We start from the raw sequence: 21,446 nt of genomic DNA, 5'->3' as shown, positions 1-21,446 counted from the left end.
ATAGAATCTTATACAGCCTTTAATAAGAAAAATTAAAAATAGTGGACTTGGAAGCAAATGGCTAGGATTCAGATCCTGGCTCTAGCACTTACTAGCTGTGTGACCTGGATTTATTTAACCTTCCTGTGCCTCAGTTTCTTCATCTGTAAATGGGGAATAACTAGTACTTTGCTCGTAGGACTCAGAGTCAATATGTGTAAAGTGCTTAGAACAGTGATAAACACATAGAAGTTGTATGTAAATTTCACTCTCAGAATTAAATGTTCAGTATTTGCACTGGCATGCTACAATCTCTAAGGCAGAGTAAGGGAAAAAAGTAAAGTGCAGAGAGTGTAGCAATATACTATCATTTGTGAAGATAAAAGAATACGTATGTGTACATATATGCTTTTATCTCCACAAGAAACTGACAATAGTGATGGCTTCCAGGGAAGGAAATGGGAGATCTGGGGCTTGGAGGTGGGAGAGAGATTTTTCACGGTATGTCCCAGTTACTCCGTAACAAATCCAGCCCAAAAGCTTAGTGGCTTAAAACAGCAGTCATGTATTTTTCATGGGTTCTAGGAAATCTGACAGAGCCCAACAGGGAGGCTCATCCCTCTTCCGTGATGTCTGTGGTCTTTCCTCTCTCGTTGCCCTTATTTCATTTAGCCGATATTTTAGGTTGATTTTTCAGGTCTGTGTCCTCCACCAGACTATATGATCCCCGAGGACAAGAACCACAGCTTATTCATCTCTGCGTCACTCACAGGACATAGCATAGGTGCTCAGAAAAATCTTGGTGGAGTAAATGAAGAAGTAAGAATTCATGTCCCAATTAACACAACACTGTAAATCAACTATACATCGATTTAAAAAAAATAAATAAAAGAATCTATGTCCTCATTTTTTCTATAGTCCTTTTGTTTGTTTGTTTTTGTTTTTTGGGTTTTTTTGCGGTACGCGGGCCTCTCACTGTTGTGGCCTCTCCCGCTGCGGAGCACAGGCTCCGGATGCACAGGCTCCGGATGCACAGGCTCAGCGGCCATGGCTCACGGGCCTAGCCGCTCCGCAGCATGTGGGATCTTCCCGGACCGGAGCACGAACCCGTGTCCCCTGCATCGGCAGGCGGACTCTCAACCACTGCGCCACCAGGGAAGCCCTCTATAGTCCTTTTATTCTTCATTTCCTAATCCCAGGTATGCCCCCTACCTCTTCACTGGCTAATACCATGCCACAGAGGTTGAAATTTCACAACCTTAGGAACAACCTCCTTTGTTTTTAGGTAGATGCATCTTGTATCAGAATGACTTTTCAAAGAATTTTATCAACTAAGAGCACTGGTGCTATAGACTGAATGTTTGTGTCCCTCCGAAACTCATATGCTGAAATCCTAACCCCCAAGGTGATGATATTAGGAGGTGAGGACTTTGGGAGGTGCTTCGGTCATGAGAGTAGAGTCCTCATGAATGGAATCAGTGCCTTATAAAAAAGACTCTGCAGAGCCGCCTTGCCCCTTCTGCTATGTGAGGACAGTGAGAAGACGGCTGTCAATGAAACAGGATGCACGTCCTGACCAGACATCGAACCTGCCAGCGCCTTGACCTTGGACTTCCCAGCCTCCAGAACAGTGAGAGATAAATTTATGCTGTCTATAAGCCACTCAGTCTATAATATTCTGTTACAGCAGCCCCAACAGACTGAGTCAACTGGAGTAGAAAATAAAGGACTGAAGCGCATTGGCAAGTACTGGTGCAGAGAGCAGATTTCACATACAGATCAGGGGCAGGCAAAATCCAGGACCTCGGGGCTTTCCTCTGAGATATATACAAGCAGGGATGGGGGATGATATTCATTCGGGGAAAAAAATCATTCTTTAACATTTAAATGAAAGGAAAACACAGAAAACAGGCTATCCTGTCAAAAGACACAAGTAGTAGTATCTTAACAGCTAACACTGAAAGTCCACTGAGGAAGGGAACCAGCTTCAGAGGAATATCTCCATCAGTTGCTTGTGGTACAGAGAAAGGCCCAGAAATCTCCTTTCAGCAAAAACCAAGGTAGCAGAGAACAAGTACACTGTTCTGCTGGAGAGAAAGAGGGGAGTTGGTATTTCTCAAAGGGAAGAATGGAGAGAAGAAGGAGGGAATCAGAAAATGGAAAAGAGGACATAGTGAGAAAGTGGGAATTTGGGGCTACCTAGGAAAAGCACAGAGTGGGGGATCTCCCAAGGCACCCAGAGGGCTTTTAGGATCAAGGATGTGTCATAAAAAATATAGATTTTTCCCCTCCCCTTAACCCACAAAACTTTGGTAAAAGGAATGCTGCACACACCAGCCTTATAGTCATAGTTGCTTCGAAAAACGAAATCAAGGCCAAGGGCTGTCCATGTTTGGAGATGCATCAGTGTGGACCAAAAATTCAGAGAGACCGGAAGTAACCAGAAGAGCAGAATATTCCGGAAAATTCAGAGAAACCATGGGAAAGCATCAAATAGGATGTCTTCATGAGACCCCAGAGGATAACTGGATTACACATAAAATTGCAGAAGCATGTGTTGTGGAAGTGAAAGGAGAAGTTAGAAGTTAAAGGGATGATCTCTGAATAATAGATGCTAAGCCAATGATTGAATAATCCCACTTCAGCAGTGTTTGAACTGCTGGCCATGACGAACTAGTGGGTGATGAAATCAAATTGGCAGGTCCCAACTAGTAATTTTAATGAAATGATAAAGTGTAAAGGGATAGTTCAACCCCACGAGCCACGAGGGAAATGTAAATTAAAACCCTGATGAGATATAATTCCATGCCTATTAGAACAGCTAAAATTAAAAATAGTGACAATACCAAATACTGGTGAGGATGCTGAGAAACTTGATCTCTTATATATTGGTAGTGGGACTGTAAAATGATGCAGCCACTCTGAAAAGTTGTTTGGAAGTCTCCTACAAAACTAAGCATATATTTACCACATGACCCAGCAGTCACTCCCCGGGACATTTATCCCAGAGAAATGAAAATTTATGTCCACACGTACCAAAAAATGTACACAAATGTTCATAGCTGCGTTATTTTTAATAGCTAAAAACAGGAAACAGTCAAAATGACCTTCAATAGGTGATACATTCATACCAGGCAATACCACTCAAGACATAAAAATGAACGAACCACTGGTACATTCAACAACTTGCGTGGAGCTCAGGGTCATCACGATGAGTGGAAAAAGCCAACCTCAAAAGACAAAATTTTGCAGATGGAGAACAGATCAGTGGTTGCCAGGGGTTATAGGTGGGGGTGGTGTGCTGGTAGATGAGATTATAAGAGTAAGTAGCACCAGAGATTCCCTTTACAGTGTTAGAATAGGTCTGTATCTGGACTGGGGTGGTTGTACAAACCTATACACGTGATAAAATTGCATAGAACTACACACACCCACACACATACACACAGGGAAGAGTGCATATAATTGGTGAAATCTGGAAAAGGTCTATAAATTGCACCAATGTCAGTTTGCTGGGTTTGATACAAGTTTACAGTTGTGTAAGATGTTGCTATCTCGAGTACACAGAGGACTTCAGTGTACTGTCCTTGCAACTTTCTGTGAGTCTATAATTATTTCAAAACAAAAAGATTTTTTAAACGAAAAGGAATAGAACAGAGAAAGAGGGCGTCACTCACAGTAAGAGTATCAGTTCTGGTGAAACATTTGTTTCATTTGTATGTGCTCGTGTGAGTCCTGGGTCACCGTGTGAAATGTACTTCTTGGGAGATGGGAGGGCAGTCATCAAGGTCAAAACCAGTTTGAAAAGCACTGCTTTATAGCAAGCTTGGAAGACTCAGAGACCTAGAAGGGGCCAGGCGGATGGTATGAAGAAGCAAGACAGGCCTGGTTCATTCAGTTGTCATCACCTCTCTTTTTCCCGTGTATCAGTCATAGTTCTTACAGTGGCAGGTCTCATTACGATATAAATATTCTTTACTTCCACAGACACATATGCTTTTTCTTAATTTTTTTTAACTACGTGGCACTTTTGATCCACGTGTTCTCCCACTTTTGATAGTGAATTCATTTTTCTATTGCCGAGAAACAAATTACTCCAAATCTTAGCAACATAAAACAGCATTTATCATATCACGGTTTCTGGGAATGGCTGAGCTGGATGGTTCTAGCTCAGGGCCTCCCAGGAGGTTGCAGTAGAATCGTCCGTCACAGCTGCAGCCTTCTGAAGACTCAAATGCAGCCAGAGGATCGACTGCCAAGCTCACTAGTTGACAATCTTCAGCTCCTCACTGACTGTTGACCAGAAACTCACCATGAGGGCATCTCCTTAGGACTGTTCCCAACATGGCAGCTAGCTTCCCCTAGAAGGAGAGATACAAGAGAAAGAGAGAGAAAGTCAGGCACCAAATAGAAATTCATCTTGTATAACTTAATCTCAGAAATGGCATACTATCTCCTCTACCATATGCCATTGGTCACACAGACAAACCCTTGTACAATAGAGGAGGGTTGGACACGAGTGAGAACAAGAGGCAGGACCGTTAGGGGCCATCTTGAAGGCTGATGTCTACAGATAGAGACCTGGGAACAAGAAATATTTACCTATTATAAGTAAAACACCCATACATATATAATACATGGCAATTGACACTGGTCTCCATGCTGCAAAGATATTAGGGAGTGTTGGAGAATCCAGTAAAGTGAAGTTGACATACCCCATTTCTAGGGGGCAGCTGCTAATCATGGTGCTGCCATGAGAAAATATAGACCCAGGGTTGCTAGATCTTCCACTTGGAAATCTTCCAATGTTTGAGTATTGCCTTAAGTTTTTTGTTGAGTTTAATGTGGCCAAACAGAATAAATAAACCATCTGGATCCAAGTTGCAGGTTACAAACCCTGCTGCAAGGTCCAGGTGAGGGTGGTGCCGTGGTTGAGAGCTCAGGGTTTGGAATCAGACGTGGATTCAAGTTCCAGCCACGCCAGCTTACCTGCTGTGTGACCTTGAAGATGCCTCAGAGCCTACCCCGTAAAGCAGAGTCGATCAAAATGGTGCCATTTCACAGTGTTTCGGTGAAGTTTAAGTGAGATAATACATAAAGTTCTTCTCTCAGGGCCTGGAACACAACAACTGCACAAAAATATTAGTTGCCCTCATTACTGTTACTCTAACACCAGAGGTGAAAACTGAAACAATAACTTCCTCACCCAGACTGTACTGGGACTGTTAGCCACTGGGGCAACCTCAGCAACTGCCAGGCTTGATTTAGGGGTTCATCCACACATCTCCAGAGCAGAACAATCATTACTGAGGCTGAACCTCAAAGGCCCACTTTACTTTCTTCACCATTTTATCTTGGGGAGTCCTTAAACTCCATGACCTACAAAGAGTAACGGTGTTTGAATGGTATGGAAAACAGAGACGTCGCATCTTGATCTCTTTCCTTCCCATACCTCCTTGGTGTGAGAGTCACACAGCTATTTTCAGGCTGGCAAAGCTGACAACCAAAAGAAGGCTGTTTCACACCTGGAATAACAGCACAAGAAGGACCCGGGAGGTCATCTAGGGAGAAGCAGTCTTGCTCACTTGTGAACCTACTGAAGCCCAAGGTCTGAATCATCTCTATCACAGTCCACATACCTGGCTATCCACTCCTCATTGAATGCCTCCAGGGATAGGGAACTCATCACCTCCCCCAGAGTGGCTTATTCCATTTTGGGTAAGAATTTTATGCATTTGTTCAAAGAATATTGATTGAGCACTTATTATATATCAGGCATTGCATTTGGCGTTGGTGATGCAGTGGTCAATGAGACAAATGAGGTCTCCCATTTCCTAGTGTGGGAGATAGACAATAAAGAAATGAATTTATAACATGTTTGGTAGAGATAGATTTGTTGATGAAATAATCAATAAACAATCTATAATAGGGATAGAAAAGAGTTTTATCTGAGTCAAACTGAGGACTATAGCCCAGAAGACAGCCTCTCAGTTAACTCTGAGGAACTACTCCAGAGAAGCATAGTTTTAAGCACAGTTTTATATCTTGTCAAAGAACATTAAACAAGTCAGGGATACATTCCTTCAAGATTTCAGAAAAAAAAAAATAGATCAGAACACACCCAGCGAGTCAGTATGGCCTTGGCACCTGGGAAGGGAGTCATTTCATTGAAGAAGTACTAGCATTGGCGCCCCAGGAAGGGAAGCATTTAATCTTTATTTTTAACATTGGCATTCTTTACTTCTGGTCAATGTGCCCTTTTCTTCAATAATTGAAACAGATGTACAATGTACGTCTGATAGGCCACAAATTCAAGTTAACGCATGTGTAAACCAGAATGACTTCCCCATACCTCAATATGTACAAATTTCTTTCATCAGATTCTAAGAAGAAAAATGAAACAGGGTAAAACTTTAGAGACTGTCAGGGGTGGTCAAGGAGGGTTCTCTGAGGAGAGGATGCTCAAGCAGTTTTCTTAATGAAACGAGAAGGTACACAATGTGAATATCTAGACTAAGAAGAACATCTCCCATGAGCATTTCATCAAGGAGTAAACAAAGCAGAAGTAAATGTCTTCCTAACATTCAAAGGAAATCTGGACTGAACTCTTTCTGCTTATTCATACAGCCAGAAATCTCACTGCCACTTGAGAGTTAATCCTGTTACGTCTCCCTGTACTTGCAGGGTTAATGGTCAGGCAGAGAACGCTCTGCATCTGTCCCGATCAGGTTCATTTCATCATATTTTGTCCATTTCTCCACTGGATCCACTTTGCTTTGGCATTTACAGTGTTGCATCCTTCCTAATATAGTCAGCATTCTATCTACATCCCCATTCAAGTCCCTAAAAAAAGTCGTCAAATTGGCCAGGTCTGAGGGCTGGAGTCCCATGGCAAATCTCCAAAGGCTACCCCCCGCCCACCAGATTGACAGTCATCAAGACTCCCTTTGGTCCCTCTTATTAGCTCTTCGATTTCCCGTGCATCCTTCTCAATGAAGATGGAAACGTAATTGGAGTTGAGCGGTCCTCCTTTCTCTACACCATCTGTGAACAGTACACAATCCGTTCCAAGCAGCAGGCTGATGTGTTGTCAGACAAATGACGCCCCAAGACATAAGGAAACACAGGGCACAAGCATGAGCTTGTTGACTGACTCAGAGTCATTCAGTTACTACATAGACTTGTCACTAAGAGTCTCATCATCTTTCTATCTTCCACATCCAGAATACTGCCAGATGCCCCGTGGGCATTTGATAAACCTCTGTTGAAGAGTACGTGTGTGAGTATTATAGAAGATATTTAGGGAAAAATCCCCAAATGAGACCTAAGACCCTGGCACCCCTAAGTTATGATTTTTCTGTCTCATGGGCAAATGAGTTGTGTTGCTACGTAACAAAAATTCCCAAGACTTAGTGACTTACAAAAACTGCAACATTTATTTTGCTCATGAATCTGGAATTTGGCCTGGGACAGCCTGTGTCTGCTCTACTCGGCATTACCTCACGTGCTTGCATGCTTAGTGGTTGATGCTGGCTCAGACCTCAGCTGAGGCTTGTGGTTGGAATGCCTGCAAGTGGCCTTTCCTTAGAGGTGCTTGGTTTTCTCAGAGTGTGGAGGCACCCAGAGAGAGAGTCAGGCAGAGCTCTGTGGCTCATAAATCGAAAAGCATAATTTCTGCCACATTTTATTCACTAGAAGGAAGTCAAGAAGGACAGTCTATACTCAGGAATTAGTGGGACAAGTGTCAAAGAATATGCTGACTTTTAAAACCATCACCCGTAGGATTGAATGGGACTAATAGGTTTGACTGTTGTTCTTAAGCAACAAATGCCTGAAAGGATCCCTGCTTCCTTAGAGATGGGCCACAGAAGTGCACTGAGTGAGAATAAAGAATGTCTGCAAGTCTACTTAGAGCTCCTTAGTTTGGAAATCATGCAGGCTTGATATATTTGAAACGTGTCTACAACTGTATCGAGAAGACAATATTCCCTTGTTTCCCAAATAAAAGGAAGTTGGAATTGGACTTCACCAAGGGTCCAAATTAGGACAACTTCACAGGCCATAGGTGGGACCCAGGAAGGTAATACCTAAAGAACACTTGGCATTGCATCTGTAGAGGAATCCAGTGCCATTGAGACGCTCCAAAGAGTCGACGTCTCTGGATGTCTGGATATTTTCATGCTCAAGTTTGGCAGATCCTTCAATCGTGTATGGTAGAGACAGCTCCAAGACCCTCCACCCCTGCTCTTACTCCTGGGCACACAGCTTGACTACATTTCCCAGCCTCCCTTGCAGTTAGGTGAGATCATGTGACTGAGTCAGGCCACAGAGATGAGGGCAGAACTCATGGAGGCTACTTCCAACCTGGTCCATAAAAACTCTAGTGCAGTCCTCTGTCTTCTCTTTTCCCATCCACTGGCTAGATGGAGTAAAAATCCAGGACCTAGAGGAGGGCAGAGAGATGAGAGAGAAGGTACATGAGTCACTACATGGAGGAAAGCTGCCTGAACAGAAACAGCATAAAATGTTGCTGCGTGAATGGAGAATAAACCTCCTTTGGAGGTTGTTTGTTATGGTTGTTTGCCTGACTGTGAAGTTGGATTTTTATTTAAGAAATGTTCATTCACCTCCCTCTCCCACCATGGGTGGAATATAATACTTCTCCATTCCATTGAGGGTGGGTTTGGCCTATGGGATGTTAACAGACAAGAGGTGACATGACATGCTTTTACACACACTTCAACACTTCTGCACTCTCTTTTGCAACAGCCGTCTTGCTGTTTTCCTATCACCTTGAGAAGAACAAGCTCCAGCTAGATCCTGGGCCAGAGCATGAGACAGCTGTGGAGCAGACCTAGATCCAGTGAGCCTAGCTAGCTCAGCTAGCTCAACCCAGCAGCTCCTGCCTGCAGGCGAGTGAGTGAGAATAAGTGATTACTGCTTTAAGCTACTGAGTTTTGTGATAGTTTGTTACACAGCATACTGTGGCAATAGTTGGCTGATACACTAATGAAGTGTGTGTGCCATTCTCATGGGGCTGCCATGTTAAGCTTCCACTTGATGCCTGCTCTTCATCTAAGTTTTATGCCAAAACTCTTTTACACATAAAGAGGTACAAGGAAAGACTTGCCCAAGGTCACACAAGGAGTTTGGTATATCAAATTCATGAGCCCAAATTTATTTCCTTCTGTTCCAAACGCACTGAGGGAATGTGAAAAAAAGCAGTTAAAATCAGGAAGGGATGGAACAGAACTTAGGATGTTTCCATCAAATGCCACTTCAAAAGTGTTTGGTAATACTCCTTGACATTTGGAAACTTCAGGACAAATAAAACAATGACCAGCTTCACCTCCTGGGTTGTTCATTTGTGGAACTAAAGATGTTGCACAGGATGAAGATACAACTTTTCTAAGAAAGATTTGAATAGTTGCAGTATACCACTCCCATAATGGGTTAAAAAGGGAAACAAGAACCTTTGTAGGGACACCTTCAAGGTTAACTCAAGGAGGAAAATGGAACCTGGGGACACAGCATCCCCAGGAGCCCTGTGAGAGAAAGAACACCGCAAGGCCCTGGGGACGGCCTGCTCTCACCACCGCCTTTCAAATCATGCTTGCATCAAACATCTAAGGGAGCACCAGCCACGGGTCCTGCAGGAGCTGCCCAGCTCAGGGAAGGGAGACAACCGGCCCCCAACCTGAGCAAGGAGCAGTGGAAACCTATCTGCAACCCTCACCCCCACCCCGGTCTTTTCATCTCTTTGGCTCGAATTCTTTTAGTGTGAGACCCCGCAGGGGTTCACCTCCCCGAGGAGAGGAAAAGGGGGTGGGGGTGGGGGGTTTCTGGTATGCTAAAAGCCAAAGACGCAGGGACTGCCCAGGGGTGGGGTGTCTCCTGCGAGCGGGGACGGCTGCAAAGCGCGCGAGCACGCCAGAACACCCATACTCACAACGACACGCTACACACCCACACCCACACCCAACCATACACCCCTCCCCCGCTGGCCCCCCACGCCCCTCCTGCGGGTGAGGAGCAGACTCCCGGAAAGGGGAGTGCAGCACCCTATAAAACTGAGGGCCTGGCGCCCACCCTGGCCGCGCCTGCAACCTCCACGCTGGGGACCCGGAGAGCTTTGGGCACTGGGCGCAGGGGCCCCGCGCGCGGGAAGTGCCGCGCCCAGCCCGGCGGGTAGCCAGACGGAGGGCACGGCGGGAAAGCTAGCCGCCCGCCCTGGCCCCGCCCCCCCCAGCCGCCGGTGCCGCCCCCGCTGCGGCGGGCGAGGGGCGGGGCGGGGCGCGGCATATATAAGGCGAGGGGCGGGCGCCGCTCTTTTGTCTCTTGCTGCAGCGACGCGAGTCAGAGCACCGGAACCGCGGGCTTGGAGCGGAACTTTTCGGTGAGCGGCGCGCTGGGGCGGAGGCCCCATCTGGGTGGGGTCGGAGCCGCCCTTCCCCGACGGGACGCCCGGGCCGGCCAGCCACGCCCTAGGGCTGTGGATGGGGTGCGGGACGCGCCCAGATCCTTGGCCTCCGGGCTGCCGGGAACGCCCCGGCCGGAGTGCCACGTCGAGGGGCGGCGGCGGGGAGCGCGGAGGGGGCTGCTGGCCCCGGCTCCGGGCCAACCGCCTTGGTTTGCCCGCTAGGTTTGTCTTAAGAAAATGGCAGACAAGCCGGACATGGGGGAAATCGCCAGCTTCGATAAGGCCAAGCTGAAGAAGACGGAGACGCAGGAGAAGAACACCCTGCCGACCAAAGAGAGTGAGTCCGCCCCCGCCTCCGGGTCCTCGAGCTCCCAGCCCAGTCCCCACCCCGCCCTTCGCCTAAACCGAGCCCCGCACCCCATCCGGCCGATTCCTCCCGTCGGGCAGCCCCAGCCCCCCTTTCTGTTGCACAAGGCGCCTGTCCCCAACCCCAAGCCTCTTTCTTAATCCCCAGACCTCGTGGGTGCCTCGCCCAGCCCAGGTTTGTAAGCGCCTCGGTTGGCGGGTTGCAAGAGGTTCCCATCCCCCAGTGCCCGCTTCCTGCCCTCCACAGCCATTGAGCAGGAGAAGCAAGCGAAGTGAAATTTCCTAAGAACCTGGAGTATTCTCCACCTCCATCATCTTGGAGACCCTAGTCGTGATGTGGAGGAAGAGCCACCTGCAAGATGGACACGAGCGACAAGCTGCACTGTGAACCCGGGCACTCCGTGCCGATGCCACCGGCCTGTGGGTCTCTGAAGGGACCCTCCAATCGGACTGCCAAATTCTCCGGTTTGCCCTGGGATATTATAGAAAATTATTTGTATGATTAATGAAAATAAAACACACCTCGTGGCATGGCTGGCGTGGTCTGAGTCTGTTAGTTGAGTATGCGTGGGTAGTGCCACTGCAGCAGAGCTCCAGCCACCGGAGTCGGAGTTCCTGCCGCAGAGCGGGGGAGGGGGTCGCAGGATGGGCTGGCTTGCAGGGACCATCTCTTAGTTTTGAGTTTCCCTGCTTCTGTGTAAGATTTTACGGGTTATTAGCCGCCTACTCGTGCAATCCATGCAAAATTTAACCCCACTTTTCATTCCTGGAAGCTGTTTCGGAAAATGCTTTTTTAAAAGAGCAGAATTTGTTTTTGATAAGCTTTTACGGTCTCACCGTTTTCTCTGGCCTCATAGTTGTGATGAACACCAGGAGAGAACAGTGATTTAAAGTCTGAGAAGAAAGGGGGAAATGACTGAATCTGGAATGTTGGAAATTGGGCGAGGTCACAAATTCCCCGAGAGGCTTTCTCTTGGAGCTTGAAAAAGGAGGCATTGGAACAAAAACAAAGGCGGGATCCAAGGAAAGAACAGCAAGAACATCACAACTGGAGGAACCAACACCAGAACTAGAGAAGCTGTGGGGGACAGCCTAGCTTTTTGTCTTTTAACCCGGGCTCAGAACCTTCCACAAAAGCGTTAGCCATTAGAGGGAGTGCTGGGCCGAGCAGCCTCCGGTGCTGTGATCAGCAGGGAGAGTGGGAATGTGGAGGGAGGGCTGGCGCCAGCAGGGGCAGCAGCAGAGCCCTGCTGGGTCACACCCGCTGGACCCACAGGGAAGGGGCGGGCCCGCCCAGAGGCCCTAGCGGAGGAGGAGAACCTGGGGCTGCAGGGCATTCTAAAGCACTAGAAACAGGCTTGTGGTTTCAGGGGTGGAGTTTCCTTTTAAGGAGGGAGGAGATGACACATCGTGTAGTGATTTGTCCCATATCTGCCCGCGCATCGGGCCCAGACACTGGGTGAGGGCATGTAATTTGAATGAGGTGTGATCCCAGTCCACGGGGCCTTAAAATGCAGTGGGTGAGATCTCCGCCACAGTAGACCACAGTCAGGGATACCTAGGCCAAGGGAGTCACTGCCCATGTGACGTGGAGTGGCTTGACAGTGAAACCTGTGCTGTGGAGGGTAAGTGGGCCTGGGGAGGAGAAATAAGGAAGGGACACATTAAGAGGCCACCGGGGCAAGGGACACTAACCTTTACTGAGGTAAGGTTAAGATTTCTGAAGCGATAACTCACAGCCCGCTTGCCTATCTGCATCTCCTTTCCCCACCTTGGCGAGGCCCCAGTTGACTCATTTTCTGAGTGTAAAACAAAAGTGCCCTTAAGTCTCCTGGATTTTTGTCTTCTTAAATTCTTAGGAAGAGCAAGGCTCTCATGGGCACCCACCACCTCAGAATAGAAAGGATTTTCAGAAATCTTTAAATTTCTTCAGAAATTTTAAATCAGAAATCTTAAATCAGCTGTGGGCCAGGCACTGTGCTTGGAGCTTTAATTCTCAGAAACTCTTATTAAGGCAGTATGATTATCATCCCATTTTATAGACGGGGAAACTAGGGTTCAGAGAGACTAGGAATTTGCTGAAGACACACAGCCAGTGAGTAGTGGAGCCGGAATCTGGGGCCAAGGGTGTGCTTTGGGGGATCTTATAACCCCAGTGTTCAGGACATGCACTGCATCCCACGTTTCATGAGCATCCACTACTTGAAGCATATTTATAATTGCCCCTGTTGGGGTCCATGGTTGGGAGGTTGAGGAAAAGGAAACAAATCACTACTACCTTCAAACAGTAACACAGTTGGTGGTGAGAGGGCTTTGGCATTCCCAGGACCCTCTTACTCGCAGAAGATTCCCATGACTTTCTCACCTGCTCCGCAGGAAATCCTTTCTATTCTGAGGTGGTGGGGTGCCCATGAGAGTCTAAGAATTTAAGACAAAAATCCAGGAGACTTGGGCTTCCCTGGTGGCGCAGTGGTTGAGAGTCCGCCTGCCGATGCAAGGGACACGGGTTCGTGCCCCGGTCCGGGAGGATCCCACATGCCGCGGAGCGGCTGGGCCCGTGAGCCATGGCCGCTGAGCCTGCACGTCCGGAGCCTGTGCTCTGCAACGGGAGAGGCCACAACAGTGAGAGGCCCGCATACCGCAAAAAAACAAAAATCCAGGAAACTTAAGGGCACTTTTGTTTTCCACTCTGAGACAATGAGCTAATTGGGGCCTCGCCAAGGTGGGGAAAGGCGATGTGGATAGGCAAGCGGGCTGTGAGTTATCCCTTCAAGAATCTTATCACACCACATTGGTTTACAAGGTAAGGCTGGCCTTCCTCAACCCATCCCAGCTCCTGAGCTGCTTCAATGTGTGCACATCTACACATCTCTTGGTCTGAATGGCAGAAACCCCGTAAGACAGACCCAGAAGGCCAAGCACTGGCCAGGAAGGCTGCCTTCCTAGGCCCCACCTCTCTCCCCATGGTGGATTGCAGGGAATCCCGTGGGCATCACAGTGGAGTCAGCACCAGAACCTGGAGCTGGAGTGTCAGAGAACATTGAAGCACCTCAGGCCCACCCTTACCTTCCTTCCTCCCTCCCTTATCCCACCATTTCTATTCCTTGCCACCTGGGAATACTGACACCCTTGGGAGAATTATACTGAATTACCGGTTTCTGCCCTTTTCCTCCTATCTAAGCATTCAGGAACCAATTATGAGTCCAATCACAAAACAAGGCTTGCTCTGAAACTAAAATACAATTGTAACTTTTCTTTTTAAACCTGGATTTCTGGCTTCATTTCCTTATTTCATCCCTAAGGCAAGCGTTAATAATTCGGCCTCCATGTGATGAATGGGGCTCAGGGCTTGGGACTTTCCACTGTCTTTGTTAGGGTGCACCAGGGGACTCAGGACGACAGAAGGTCCCCATACACACACTCCACCTCCTATTCAATAAGCTGAGTGCCTGGTATGTACCCCAGGCTGCTCAAGGTGCTGGGAAAACAGATGGAGGCTGCCTCAGGGAGCACCTAGGCTAGATTAGAAGGAAGACCCAGCCTGTCTTCCCAACACTTCCCAATCCCCCAGATCGCTCTCCCACCCTCTTCTCTCATCCTCAGGCAAGCACTTCCTCTTCTCAGGCAATATTAGGTGACTTAAAATAATAGAGTCTCTCTAGATCCCTCACTCAGCATCCCCTAACATTAGCATCTTACTTCATTATAGTCCAATTATCAGAATCAAGAAATTAACATTACACTACTATTAATCCCACTCCTGGTCATGTACCCAGACAAAACTATAATTCGAAAAGATACATGCGCCCCTACGTTCATAGCAGCACTATTTACAATAGAGAAGACACAGAAATAACCTAAATGCCCATCGACAGATGAATGGATAAAGGCGTGGTACATATATACAATGGAATATTACTCCGCCATAAAAAAGAATGAAATAATGCCATTTGCAGCAACATGGGTGGACCTTGAGATTATCATACTAAGGCGAAGTAAGTCAGAAAAAGAAAGACAAATACCATACGATATCGCTTATATGTGGAATCTAATATATGACACAAATGAACATTCTATGAAACAAAACACTCACAGACATAGAGAACAGACTTGTGGTTGCCAAGTGGGAGGGGGCTGAGGGAGGGAAGGATTGGGAGTTTAGGATTAGCAGATGCAAACTACTATATGTAGCATGGATGAACAAGTTCCTACTGTATAGCACAGGGAACTATATTCAATATCCTGTGATAAAACATAATGGAAAAGAATATGAAAAAGACATATAACTGAATCACTTTGCTGTACAGCAGAAACTAACACAACATTGTAAATCAACTATGCTTCAATAATTTTTTTTTAAATTATACTACTATTAACTAAACCAAAGATCTTATTCAAATGTCACCAGTTTTTCCACTAACGTCCTTTTTCTGTTCCAAGATCCTATCCAGGACCGCACATAACATTCACTTATTTCTCTTTAGTCTCCTGCAATCTGTAATAGTTCCTCAGTCTCTCCTTGTCTTTTATGACCTTGACACTTATAAAGAGTATGGCCAAGTATCTGCTGAATATATCTCAATGCGGGTTTGTCTTATGTTTTCTCATAACTGGACTGATGTTCTAGATGTATTTTTTGGTAAGCTGCACCACGTTCTTTTTGGAGTGGAAAGAAAAGATTAAGTGCCTTAGTTCTCATGCTTTTTGCCACCTTCTGTCATTTCCCTCGCATGGGAAAAAACACTCCTGTGTTTCCCCTCTCTACTCTTCCTGCACTACTCAACCATACGTGCAGGAAAAACTCCTCTGTTTCTCCTTTACTCCAGCATTCTACTCACAGAATACCCTACCTCAGGTCACCAAATGGGTGGATTTTCCACACCAAGCAATTCTCAGATTCTCCAGACACCAGCTGGGTGTCCCACAATTCAATTCAGTTCTGACACCATCTACCTGGAGTTAGCATCAGAGCCCACAGGTTAAGGGCTCAGTACCACAAAACTGCCCCCTCCTCCCACTTCAGACACCAATTGCAAGTCCAGCTTGACAGTATGCATCTAATAGACTGAGGCTGAGCAGAGCTGCCCTATGACACAGTGACCCCAGGCCTCGTGATACATTCCAGAGGGACGAGTGCATGTGTCCACCAAAGGACCTGTCCAAGAATGTTCCATTCATATTGGTCAAAGAGCAAAAACAACCCAAATGTCCATCAACAGAATGAATAGACAAATCTGTTGTTTTCACAGTTAATCACTGAGTTACTCAACAATAAAAAGGAACCAAGTGCTGGTATCTAATATTGTATGATTAAATCTAAACGACAGGGCTTCCCTAGTGGCGCAGTGGTTGGGAGTCCGCCTGCCGATGCAGGAGACGTGGGTTCATGCCCCGGTCCGGGAGGATCCCACATGCCGCGGAGCGGCTGAGCCCGTGAGCCATGGCCGCTGAGCCTGCGCGTCCAGAGCCTCTGCTCCGCAACGGGAGGGGCCACAACAGTGAGAGGCCCGCGTACCGCAAATATATATATATATATAAATGACATTCTAGAAAAGGCAAAAATAATTTTTGACGATAAAAGTCAACAGAACCTGGGGTGATGGAAATGTTATATATCTTGATCAGAGTGGTAACTATGTGAGTGTGTAAAAAATTATCAAGATAGACACTTAAGGTTAACACTCATATACACTTCACTATATGTATGTTTTACCTCAATACAAAGATTTTTTTAATCCTATGAAGAACTAAGGATTCCCAGCTTTTAAGACCACATACCACTAGCTCAGAGAGAAGATCAGAAGATTGTATAAACAGAGCCTGTATCTGGTTCCAAGGGGCAACAGGAAAACATGTTTCTCTGGCCCTTTCCTTCCTTCTTTCCTGCCTTTGAGTATTTCCCCCCATTTGAATGACCCTCCATCTCTTTTCTAATTGGTCAAATATTAGCCTACAAGGCCTTACCAATCACCACCTTCTCCGATTAGCCCGCCTCATTTCCCAACCAATGCCATTCTCTCTGTCCTGTGAGCTCCTATCTGCCCCTCTCTACTGGTACTTGGACACGTCACCTTCTCAGTTAGACTGAATGGAGAAGGATCTGTATTCATTGATACTGGTGGCACCCACAGTAGCCAGTACATAGTAGACACTCAATAAATAATTATTGAATTGTCACTGAAATACCCCACTGGCCTCACCTGCTGCATCTTGGCCATACTACAGCCAGGCTGCTATCAGGCCCCCTACTGTCTTACTACGGGTTCTCTTCTGCATTGAAAGGGCCTAAGCATAATCGGCATGTGGGAGTGACCATAGTTCAGGGAAGCCAAATAGCTTCATTTCCCTCCCAGAACCAGAACAGGATGCAATCCTATGACAATGAAGGGAAGTACAGTGAAATCACAATTGAGGCTATTGATGGAAAGCTATTTATTAATTACCCAGATGGCAACTGTGAGTCTCAACCAGTTAAAAGAGTTTAGATATTGGGTTGCTGATTTCTGTGAAATACAGAGTCTGTGCTTTTGTTCAGTTTAATTCAGCAGGCATTTTTTGAGTGCTAGTGAATTCCTATCACTGTACTAGGGCTGTGGAAGCTGTAAAAGACTAGGGCTGTGGAAGCTGTTAGTAGATCAACTAACTACACAAAAGGTGGAATGAAGTAAATGGTAAAGAGGGAGATCAGCAAAGCACCATGGGAAGGTATATGAAGGATCCGTGAACTCTGGACAGGTGGTTGCTTCATCGGGAAGAAGCATTTGAATGAAGACCCAGAGGAGTGAGAATGGGAGCAGGGCTTTCTTAACAGAAGGAGGAGCAGTGCATTGTGATACCATAGCATGTTCCGTGGAGGGAAAGGGCAATGGTTCAGTGAAAATGGAGGACACCTCAAAATTAGCCTAGAAAGGTAAGTTGAGTTCTTTATCCTATAGACAGTTGAGAGCCACTGCAGATTTGAGGTTGGGGCAAAGTGATCTGGAATGTATTTGATAGCATGAGAAGGATGTTGTGGCAGACACAGAGGGTTATCTACCCGACCACTATCACCATCACCACCAATTCTACCATCGCCACCATCACCACCACTACCACCACACACTTCTCATCCTCTGCTACCCTGCCTTCTTCATGGCCAAGGGAAGCCCAGTTGTATTTAGATATAAAGCAGTTGATGAACCTCAAGGGGCACAGCCCCAGGAGCAATGCTTGATTACATAAACCTAAAGCACCCAGGGGTTCAGCATTATAGAAATTTGTGAGGTTGTTTTGTTTCAGTTTGATTGTCATAAAGATTAAGGGACACTGTCGATAGTTCATGGACAAGGATCAGGAATGTCTGACATCCTGCAATGCACAGGGCAATCCCATATATCAAAGATTTGTCCCATGCCCTGCATGACTTTTTAAAAGACCCTTGGGCTTCCCTCGTGACACAGTGGTTAAGAATCTGCCTGCCAATGCAGGGGACACGGGTTCGAGCCCTGGTCCAGGAGGATCCCACATGCCGCGGAGCAGCTAGGCTCGTGAGCCACAACTACTGAGCCTGTGCGTCTGGAGCCTGTGCTCCACAACGGGAGAGGCCGCGATAGTGAGAGGCCCGCGCACCGCGATGAAGAGTGGCCCCCGCTCGCCGCCGCTGGAGAAAGCCCTTGCACAGAAACAAAGACCCAACACAGCCAAAAATAAATATTAATTAATTAATTAATTTTAAAAAATGGTCCTCATTAAAAAAATCTTTAAAAAAAATTTTAAAAAAGACTCTCTATTGTGGTATAATTACGTATAGAAAAGTACACAGATCATTAAGTATACAGCTCAATGAATCTTCACAAACTGAACACAGCCTAGTGTCTCCTTCCAGTCATATACTTATTCTAACTGCAAACAGCATGTACACAGTATGCCCATTTTTGAACTTTATATAAATGGACCCATGACTTGTGAATAAACCACTAGACATTCACGTAGATGAAATATCTCTTTATAATCATGTGACTCCAGCAACAGCCAATTTTATTCTACATTTTGCATTTTCCTGGAATGCAACCGCCATGTAAATGTAAATTGAAGGAAGCCTTTTTTTTTTTGGCCGGGCCTTGTGGGATCTTAGTTCCCCCACCAGGGATTGAACCCGGGCCCTCGGCAGTGAAAGCACAGAGTCCTAACCACTGGACCGCCAGGGAATTCCCCCAGGGATGCCTTTTTTTCGAACTCAGAGCTTTACAAAGAGTTGATTGCCATTGCAGAAAATTGTGGCATGGAGAGCAGTATCTCTTTTAGGTTTTGAACTGTTGTTACAACACAATTGTATCAGTGTTCATCTGAAGCTGTGGACTGCTTCTTTCTGTGCAGAATATTGTTGTGCCATATTATATTAGTCAGCTTTTGATAGGTTGTGAGGCAGTAACAAACAACTCCAAAAATCCCAAAGGCTTACAACAACAAAAATGTATCTTTTGCTGTTGCTCTTCATATATACATCAGTTGAAGCTCTGTTCCTGTTGCACATGTCGTTTTCATTTTGAGAGCCAGGATAAAGGAGCAGCCCTATCTGAGACATGCTGCTGTCATAGCAGAGGAAAAAGGTATAGCAGAACCACGCAATGGCTTTTCAAGCTCTTCTCAGATGTGACACTTCCATTCACATTACACTGACCAAAGCAAATCATAAAGCAAGTGTGACATCAGTTGGGTGAGGCAGTGCAAGTCCCATGCCCTCAGGCTGGGATATCTAATTCTGGTATAGGGAAGGCAGGAAATAATTTGGAGTCATAATATAATTTACCATATATATTGAAATGCATATGCATATAATTTTTGCCAATTATCTTTCTTCATTTCACCTTTATATTCCAATGAGAGCTTGTATTGATTTGTTTTTCAAGTGCATGTGTGGATAGATTATATTATCTTTGATTTTCATTTCATGAAAGAGGAGTGCTATAAAATGTTTACACAAAAAGAGATGTTGGTTCTAAGAGGTTGAGAACCGGCAGTCTGAACCAATCACGGTAATTCCATTACCCTGCAGTGACTGACTGAAGAATAGGTATGGGTTGCAATTCTGGCCAAGGAGACCCAAGAGGAAGCCTGCAGGGGGACTTCAGGGAAGATGGTATCTGTACTTTGAAGACATAAGGAAAAGTTGCATGTGTCACTGTGTGAGGATGTGAACCTCAAACCACAGCAGTCATCTCGAAGCCATGAATGGCCATGCCCAGATGCTGAGAGTGGAAAAATGAAAAGAATCTGGGTATTTGAGGAGTTCTTGAGCTGCTGAGTTTTCCTGAAAATGCCTCATCTTTGAACTTTCTGTTATATGAAATAATACATTTTTCTTACATTTAAGAAATCTATAATTGCGTTTTCTGTTCCTGGTAGTCAAAAGTATTCAACAATGATCACCTGGAAATGGGAAGACTGTGTGGGTAGAGGTGTTGGTTTGTAGGATACTGTTATAGTCCAGGCAAGAGGTAATGAGGACTTGAATGAGGGGAAGACATGCACATAGTGGTGTGCTGGTATGTGTTTCACAACCAGCTCTCAGTTCGGGGTGGAGGTGGAAAGGAGCTGAATTTGTAGCATCTGCCAATGTCTATGGTGTAAGTATTGCCAATTTCAAGCTGCCAACAGTTTAACCACCAACTTCCCTGCTTTCTGAAAATTTAACAAATGGATCTTTGCAAGCTAGCGCCAATTGGCTTCAGCACACCACTGGCTGTGGAGAGTAGGAAATCAGGACAGATACAAAAGATTTTGCAGAGGGAGAATTAGTACGACTTCAGATTGTGTGGGCAATTATAGAAGTTGTAATCTGACAAACAGGAAAACAGAAACAAACCTTTGCTTGTCCATGTGACTTCATTTCTGTCTTCAAGAGTGGAAGATCAGGGCTTCCCTGGTGGCACAGTGGTTGAGAGTCCGCCTGCCGATGCAGGGGACACGGGTTCGTGCCCCGGTCCGGGAAGATCCCACATGCCGCAGAGCAGCTAGGTCCGTGAGCCATGGCCGCTGAGCCTGTGCGTCCGGCGCCTGTGCTCCGCAACGCGAGAGGCCACAACAGTGAGAAGCCCCTGTACCGCAAAAAAAAAAAAAAAAAAAAAATAGTGGAAGATCAAAGCATCCAATAACCAGGGCATTTCCCGGAAAGTACATTGGGAGACACAGTATCACTTTGGAGGCAATTTTACAGTCCCCAAATAAGTATCATAAATTAATTTTATGGCCAACACATTGTACAGAGATACAATAAAAGGAGGCCATGATAAAGTGGGTGTGTCTGGCACTGAGCCCTGGGAAGGGCAGGATGAACTTGTAGGACCTCACAGCGTCCTAGAACCTGCGTCAGGCAAAACATCAGTGGGAGTCTGCGTGGAAACACCCGGTGGGAGGAAAGCAGGCCAGGTTGGCCAGAATCAGCGAGCTATTAGGGCCAGCCAAAGTGGAGATGCTATAGTTCATTAATCGATCGATCCATTGTTTTCTCCATTTATTCACCACAATTTATTCAGCACCTGGTAAGTACTGGGTCCTAGGCTACGCATGCTCAGGATAAACAAAACGGATTTCCTGGACCTCATTCTCTTACAGGTAAGATAAACAGGTAACCTAGATTACTGACAAAATACGGGAATTCTGTATTCTGATTTAAAACTAAAAGGGCACTAGTATTATTTTT

The 21,446-nt window shown here is 46.1% G+C and overlaps 1 protein-coding gene and 1 long non-coding RNA gene across 2 annotated transcripts; one reads left to right on the top strand and one right to left on the bottom strand.

Annotated features, from left to right (window-relative positions):
• Window positions 1-3,049: 3,049 nt before the first annotated feature.
• On the bottom strand, window positions 3,050-20,744 carry LOC113632195 (uncharacterized). Its single transcript, XR_003437722.1, has 3 exons — window positions 20,610-20,744; window positions 8,067-8,422; window positions 3,050-4,340 (listed from the first exon to the last, which is right to left on the bottom strand). It is a non-coding gene; the product is annotated as an uncharacterized LOC113632195 (long non-coding RNA).
• Window positions 10,277-11,300, top strand: TMSB10 (thymosin beta 10). The gene is made up of 3 exons (XM_027129212.1): window positions 10,277-10,375; window positions 10,622-10,736; window positions 11,013-11,300. The coding sequence occupies exons 2-3, from the start codon at window positions 10,637-10,639 to the stop codon at window positions 11,039-11,041; spliced, it is 129 nt and encodes a 42-aa protein (XP_026985013.1). The 5' UTR covers window positions 10,277-10,375; window positions 10,622-10,636; the 3' UTR covers window positions 11,042-11,300.
• Window positions 20,745-21,446: the final 702 nt, after the last annotated feature.

The sequence above is a fragment of the Aethalodelphis obliquidens genome, unplaced genomic scaffold (genome assembly GCF_003676395.1).
Source record: "Aethalodelphis obliquidens isolate GAN/ISIS:26980383/991018 unplaced genomic scaffold, ASM367639v1 scaffold35, whole genome shotgun sequence".
NCBI lineage: Eukaryota > Metazoa > Chordata > Mammalia > Artiodactyla > Delphinidae > Aethalodelphis > Aethalodelphis obliquidens.
The sequence above is the reverse complement of the archived record's forward strand: the minus strand, read 5'-3'. Positions and strand labels throughout refer to the sequence as shown.